We start from the raw sequence: 7,587 nt of genomic DNA, 5'->3' as shown, positions 1-7,587 counted from the left end.
GTTTAACTTTCTACTGTGTATCTAGTGTTAGAAAGTTCCACAGAAACACTGTGGTATAGTATGGTATGTACTAGTAGGTGTTTTGGTATTACAGACACTATTAGTTTCTATTAATATAAACCTACACTACTGTCGGAGCTGCTGAATTAAACAACCCGTATAACAAACACAATGCAGACGCAACAGCGCCGCTATATAACTAGTAATAATCTTACAGGAAGACAAAAACAAAGTCTTTATTTTATTTTCATTTTATTTTCAAAGAAACCAGCAGCAGAACATCGCCAACATAAAAGAACTTCATTTGGTTTTAACTACTAATCACAGTTTAAATGCAACTGCATGCGTTTCTTTACCTTTAATTTTTTGGAATGATGTTATAACCGCAAGTGAAAGCATCGCCGTAAATATGATCTTGATTATGCCGAGAGAAATGAGGGTGTTTGCTCTCTCGGGTTCACGCGCTTTAGTTGCGCGGTGCCACAGTGCGGTGTAAGGCAGCGGGGGGGAAGCGTGCACAGATCAGCCAGGTTAGAGAACACACTAACACATTCACAGCGATGATGTCTACTTGATCTCGATGCTGTAGATTTGAGCCTCGCCATCGAACCTCATGTAGCTGTACTCCTCACCACCAGGGCGGTTTGGGAACACGATCTCGGAGTCATCCGTGAGAAGGACCTTAAACTCCTCATTGTTGAACGTGATCTTTATCTGAGGGAGGAAGAAACAAGGGGCATTTATTCTCTGGGAGTTGAGTCACGTCAACTGGAATTGTTTTACTCGTATGGATGAAAAACCAGCCGTCCCCAGGAAGATCATGACCTCTTCACATGACCTCTTCACAGGTCCATCAGGAAGGCCTCCCCAGGACTCCTCCTACTCTCTCAGGTCTTTGGACTTTAACAACCCTTACTAATCTCTCTCCAGTGCCAGTTCTTATTAACATCTCCCCCTCCTGTTCTCTCCTTCCTCTCTGTTCACCTAACGAGCCTTTTCAGGCCGAGGACGACCTGCCTTCAGCCTGAAGGATACAAATACGCAGAACTTACCGATTTCACTCAGACTGAAGAAGCTACTTGGATGAGAGATGAAAAGTTTCAACCTAACAAGAAGTAAGTCCAGCTGACCGACTCGACTCCTAGCTAACCTCACCTTGATGACGGAGAATCTTCAGACGTGGAAACATATTCTGTCGTTTAAAAATGGGGAAAGTTTGTAGGTTTTGTCGCCCTCTGCTGCATGAAGGGAAAACTGCAAGCTGACTCTGAAAATGACTTGTTACTGCACACCGAGTGTCTGACTTATGACATTATTTTGTATTTTTTAGAGCACAAACATAAAAAGCCATCTCTTAAATGGCAAATTCAGCTGTATATGATTTTCTTATCAACTAAAATTAATATACCGATTAATTCCATCATATGTTCTTTGGTCACATGGTCACACTTTGGACCGTGTTTTTTTTTTGTTGTTGTTGTTTTTTAAACCATCATTCACACTGAGAAATAATTATTTAGAAACAAATATGTTTTCTGAGTTGACAAACATTGTTTCAGGAATTTTCAGGGATAATAAAAAAAGCAAAAAATTACCACCAAAAGAAGCCGAGTATTTCCTGTGATTTGACTTTTAAAGGAAAAGAGGTGGGTTTTGATGATAGTTTTCCCAGCACAGTTAATCCCATTAGTTGAATTTGAAAATGAATTTAAGCCCCACCTTAAATTCCTCGCCGTGATTAAAGGGAAAGTTGTCTGATCTGAGCTCCTCGCACCAGCAGGCCCCCTGGTACGAGTTACACACCACAGTGCGGATATCTCCATGGGCTTCGAAGCGAGGGTTCACGTGCAGAGCGAGCTCCTCAGAACTGGTCCCTATGTTGATAGCAAAACTGCAAATATGGAAGAAGAAAAAAACCCACCAAATTTACACACTGTGGATGAAAAGTGGAACTTTTACAACACAAGGAATCTCAATGCTGGTAGTAAGAGTCTAGCAGATATATACAGCTGTTTCTATGGAAACTATGATGCAATTCATTACAAGTGCATTGATATAAACCTGCACTACTATCAGAGCTGCTGTTATAGGGAACTAATCAACAACTTCTGACCAATAAGAGGGCAGAACCCAGCAGCACTATGGTGGACAGTTTTATAACTTACTGCATGGCGCCAGTTTGCACGACTCCGGTTACAGTCAGGGTCTGTCCTGGTTTAAAGGACATGTTCTGCACTATTACATTCTGCAAGAGAAAAACAAAACAACGACACAAGACTTAGAAACAAAGGATCAAGATTTCCACAATGCCTCCACTGCTGGAACAGAAACACATCGTCGATTATAAAACTAACACGTCTTTTGTTCAGCACCTTGTCCTGATGGTGCATCATGCAAACCCAGTGAACTACAGAACATCTGTTTCCAATTGAGGGATATTTATGAATTGGGCGCAGCACCAGCGTGGCCAGCGTCTCGTACAGTTGGACAGCGTGCAGATGTTAAATCTGCAGCTGGAATGATGAGGGATAAGAAATAACCAGTTAGATTTTCCATACAGGAGAAAATGTGCAGTCAAAAAAATTTAAATAAATAAAAGCCTTGGTTCTGAACATGTGGCATCGTCCAGCTCCTGGAAAGTTCTTGGAAAGCAGTCATGAGCGAGAAAGCAGTCGAGCAGGAATCTCAGGAACACTCTAATCTAACGTTAAACTAGACTGTAAATTATAAATTATACTGTAAGATGCTTTAACTGTAAATAATGAATGTTAAGGAGACTTTAATAATGTTAATGTAAAGCATTTCAGAAAAGACTTCACATTTATTTAATATCGTAAACTAAATTAAACTCATTATTTATCAGTTAATATAAAACAGCACCTGATCCAACATATAATATTCTGCATTTTTGTTTGTATACTCGACGGTCAGCGCGTGACTTAATGAGAGCTCAGTACACTAAAGTCGGCTCGAGAGAATCGGCTCGATCCCTCATCAGCTACAGTACAGACACATTTTACCTTCATTATTTTCTCCATATAAAGTGGAGTTGGAGTGAGACATGCTCGCCAGTCGGGTGCGAGATCACACAACACACGTGTTCCAGAACATGATCAGAATGGTAACGGACACGCCCATATTTCCTATAAACCCCGCCCCTGTGTGTAACTCTCACATACAGTAACTTCTGAGGTTATGTTGAAATTCTGATTACTGATGTGTCTTAACATAAACATTCGAGTTACAATGTGCTTAGTTTATAAATAATATCGGTATGATATCTGCAGTATGAATAAAATTCCCCTTCTTGACATCGGAGACTGAGCTGGCGTACGAGATCAGACCGGATTGGACGATGGCCGAGGAGCGAGGCTAAATTTGGCCAGGAGGGTACGAGAGAGGGAGGTGTGAGGCCGATACAGAAATATACAGAAAGAGGAAGAGCAAGAGAAAGGAAGTGTGTTAAAGTGAAAAGAGTGAGAGCGCGAGTGAGCTGGAGAAGTGTTTGTTTGTGTGTGTGTAGGGGGGGTGGAGATGGGGGGGACCATTAGAATTCTTTCCACATTATTCAGACAACTGGAGTTTAAACTTTACTGTAAAGTGATTTGTTGAAGCCAGTGAAGAAATGCCATCTCGAGAGAGTGCGACACGTCTGACTTTCTCTCACAAAAGTGCTGAAGGCCCCTGAACACGTCTCTGTAGCGACACACACACACACACACACACACTGTTCTCCTGTTCGAGGTCATTAAACCAATTATTAACAGCACTGAAGTTTGTTTAATCTCAGACAGATTGTTTAGACAGACACCAGACGACCTCGCGTCCTCTCCGGCCTGCAGCTGCTCTTCCTCAAACTCATCCTGGACTTAATGTGATCACCATGGTCTCCGTCACCGTAACTATGGAGACGGCTTGGATCTGTTCTGCAGAAGCACAAATCTGAGCAGATCCAGTTCTATGGAGCGCAGATCCAGGCTGAAGTCCAGCACGACATCTAGCTAATGTTAGGTTTAGTGTTTTATATACGGGGGAGACACGGTGCGATGAAGAAGATTTAATACACACAAGTTCTTACATGAAGCAAATCATATCAGAATTACTAGAAAACGTTTAGGAGGTTGTTGGGGGATTTATGAGATTAAGGGTTCTCAGGTTCTGAACATGGTTCTAGGTGGAATTTTTAATTTTTAAAAAACTTCTTTTGTGGGATTTTACACCAAACTAATAAACACTAACAGAAAAGTTTATGTACATACATTAGTTTATAGACATTATGATTTTATGCTTCTGTATATCTGGATTTTTTTCCAAGATCAATAAAGTATTTGTCTATATCGGTTTATATATATATATATATATATATATATATATATATATATATATATATATATATATAGATAGATATTTGTATGGCCTCTAGACTTGTTACTAGCACTTAGATTGATTTTACTTATATTATTTTATAACTCAATTTTCTAAACTGTCTAAAAGTGCCTATAACACACAGAGAACATAAAGATCTCCTCTGATGTACGATCATATCTCATAAATTATCCTAGATAGAGTTCTCACATCATATAGACCAGTTTATAAGTTTCCCACAAGTGATAACTTGATCTGATCTTCTAATAATATTATTAATATTTCTATTTGCTCTACAGTGCTGTAAGGTCATGCACATGGTTATTCCCATCAGAGGAAAAATATTTTGATAAAGTCCCCATCAGTCTGTGCCCTGGAGAGCCACTCCCTTTTGCTCCAGATCAGATTCCTCTCCATCAGTGACTCAGACTCCTCCTGTCCAATCCAGGCCAACTCTCCTTCAGAACCCAGGCATTAAAGAGGCTCTGCATTAACACCACAGCATGCATGAGGAACCGTTTAAACGCTCGTTAGGAGGAATTAGTGAAATACTCACACTCATGGTGACTCTGCTGAATGATGCCTGGGGAAAGATGAAAGTGAAAGACTTCAGGAAGAAGTCGCAGTGCGTTTGGAGCTTTTTAAAAGCCTGAGCTGTGGGCGGGCCTAACGAGGAGTGATTGACAGACACCAAATCCAATCAGATTGCTCGGTTTATTTGCTTAGACCAATGACAGAGAGGAGGAGGAGAGAGAGAGAGAGGGGGACAGAGCTGTGCTGCATATATAGAAAAGAGAGAGAGAGAGAGAAAGAAAGAAAGAGCTCAGGGTTGCCATGTCTGTGTTTTTAGTGCTGGATGGTGGCTATCTGAGGCCTGTGCTGTTCCTTTTTTATCTGCAAAAGTCTTTTTTATTAAGCTAAATCATTGCAATTATGCTTTATCAGTTACAACATGGCAAAGTAAGGCAATGTAAGATAGAGGTGGATAAATAAGTAAAAATGTACAAAAGGCAAACAAAAATGAGTACAAGGACAGGTGAACCTAATTCACTCCCTCACCGTCTATACCACTTTAACCTGTATTCAGGGTCGCAGGGGCCTGCAGCCTATCCCAGGAGACTTAGGGAACAAGGCAGGGTACACCCTGGACAGGGTGCCAGTTCATCACAAGGCACACACACGCTCCGGGCAATTTGGGATAACCTGCATATCTTTGGACTGTGGGAGGAAACCGGAGTACCCAGAGGAAACCCACCAAGCACGGGGAGAACATGCAAACTCCATGCACAGAGACGGGAATTGAACCCAGACCCTGGAGGTGCAAGTGCTAACCACTACACCACCGTGCCGCCTGTACCTAATTCAAGGAACAACAGTCTAAGTACAACAGAACTCATTATGTACACTGGTTCTGTGATTGATGTTCTCAAAGTACTTTCCAAAGTACCTTTTAAGGTCATAAGTGATTTGCAGGGATATCTATAATAATATAATATATAGACATTTAACATCTCTCTCAGTAATATGCTCAGCTCAGGATATTACTTCACCTGTAGTGAGCAGGGACGTATAACGACTCAAAACATTAGCATGATCCATAACAACACTTACAGTAATTGTACAGTGTACAAACTCCAACCCGCCTTACAGTTTTCGCCTTAAGAACTAAAATTTTGCAAAAAAAAAACTTTCCTCGGCATGCAAAGTGTTATCAGCATATGAGTAAACAAACTGAGTCGAACCGAAGCCCTATTGGGTCACCTGAATCACAACATGTATCATGTACCAATGCTGCAACTTTAACAGCCACTGAACAGTCAAAAGTGTGTGGCTGAACACACACTAGTGATGTGTATCCTTAGAGATCATTGTATCCTTTGTGCTTGGCACTTAAGAGGGCAGTTTATTGTGTTTGTCCCACTGTCGAGCACGAAACAGAGAAAGTCATATTTGCTCTTTTATAGCGACACCTTGGAGGCACTTTCGCACTTATCGCAGACCGATGCATATGATAGAGAGGTGCCAATACATTTTGCAGCATAACACAGTATATCACTGCACCATACTGTAGTGTCGGTGTTCATGTTTGGACAGGTGTAAATAGTTTGCTATGTTTCTATGGTGTTAAAGCTGCAGTGAAGGCCAGAGGTTAATTTTAGATCAGGACTAACCCCCCTGTTCAGCCTGCGGGGGCTTTAAAGGCATTTCTCATCGGAGTGGGAGAGATCGGCTGCTTCCTGGACTCATGTGAGGAGAGAAGACACGTGATGGTTTACTGATCACTGCTAACACAGGCCACTTTGTGCTCAGTAAAAACTTACAGGAGAAAATTCTCTCTCTCTCTAATAAATGAGAAACTGATTTCTTCCTTTTACACGATCTGAAAACTCTGAGTATAAGAACTGTTAAAAGATTATAAAATCAAATTAATCACATCTCAGTATAAGCTTATCTAATTATTTAATTTCATTTTATTTCTAAAAGATTCTTGGTTCAAATACATAAGCCAAAAATCTTTATAATTAAGTGCATCAGAATAGTTTCATATTAAGTTTTTAATACTGCATTAATAATGAATTAGTTTTTTACTCTATTATTATTATTATTATTATTATTATTATTTACTTAGAATTCTACGTTTCCTTTCCTTCCTGAAATTCTAATTTCCTTAGAATTTCATCACTAGGAGCAGCTTTTAGGCTTAAGAAGCTTTGTGAATATGGGCCCAGATATCCACCATCCAGTACTAAAAGCACAGACATGGCAACCCTGTTCTCTTTTTCTATATATGCAGCACAGCTCCATCTCATCCTCCCCCTCCCTCTCCTCCTCCTCCTCTCTGTCACTGGTCCAAGAAAATAAACCGAGCAATATGATTGGATCCTGTCTCCATCCATCACTCCCCTTAGCCCCCACAGCCCAGGCTTTTAAAAAGCCCCAAATGCTCTGTGACTCCCTACTGAAGTCTTTCACCGTCATATTTCCGCTGGCATCATTCAGCAGAGTCACCATGAGTGTAAGTATTTCACAAATTCCTCTTAACGAACGCTTAAAACGGTTCCTCATGCATGCTGTGGTGTTAATGCAGAGCCTCTAGTGCCTGTGTTCTGAAGGAGAGTTGGACTGGATTGGACAGGAGGAGTCTGAGTCACTGATGGAGAGGAATCTGGGCCCGTATTCACAAAGTTTCTTAAGCCTAAAAGTTGCTCCTAGTGATGAAAT

The 7,587-nt window shown here is 40.8% G+C and overlaps 1 protein-coding gene across 1 annotated transcript; it reads right to left on the bottom strand.

Moving 5' to 3' along the window:
• Positions 1-235: 235 nt before the first annotated feature.
• Positions 236-7,344, bottom strand: LOC128544325 (beta-galactoside-binding lectin-like). The gene is made up of 5 exons (XM_053514329.1): positions 7,326-7,344; positions 4,922-5,031; positions 2,166-2,245; positions 1,720-1,891; positions 236-714 (listed from the first exon to the last, which is right to left on the bottom strand). The coding sequence occupies exons 1-5, from the start codon at positions 7,342-7,344 to the stop codon at positions 568-570; spliced, it is 528 nt and encodes a 175-aa protein (XP_053370304.1). The 3' UTR covers positions 236-567.
• Between the last annotated feature and the right edge of the window lie 243 nt (positions 7,345-7,587).

The sequence above is a fragment of the Clarias gariepinus genome, chromosome 16 (genome assembly GCF_024256425.1).
Source record: "Clarias gariepinus isolate MV-2021 ecotype Netherlands chromosome 16, CGAR_prim_01v2, whole genome shotgun sequence".
Classification (NCBI taxonomy): domain Eukaryota; kingdom Metazoa; phylum Chordata; class Actinopteri; order Siluriformes; family Clariidae; genus Clarias; species Clarias gariepinus.
Note: the sequence above shows the minus strand (reverse complement) of the source record. Positions and strands in the feature narration are given on the sequence as shown.

Excerpts from the sequence above, each read along its gene's own strand:
- LOC128544325 (XM_053514329.1), bottom strand. Across the intron at positions 2,246-4,921 it reads TCAGCAGAGTCACCATGAGT|AATGTAATAGTGCAGAACAT; the intron begins GTGAGTATTTCA and ends TTTCTCTTGCAG. Across the intron at positions 1,892-2,165 it reads GTGCAAACTGGCGCCATGCA|TTTTGCTATCAACATAGGGA; the intron begins GTAAGTTATAAA and ends CCATATTTGCAG.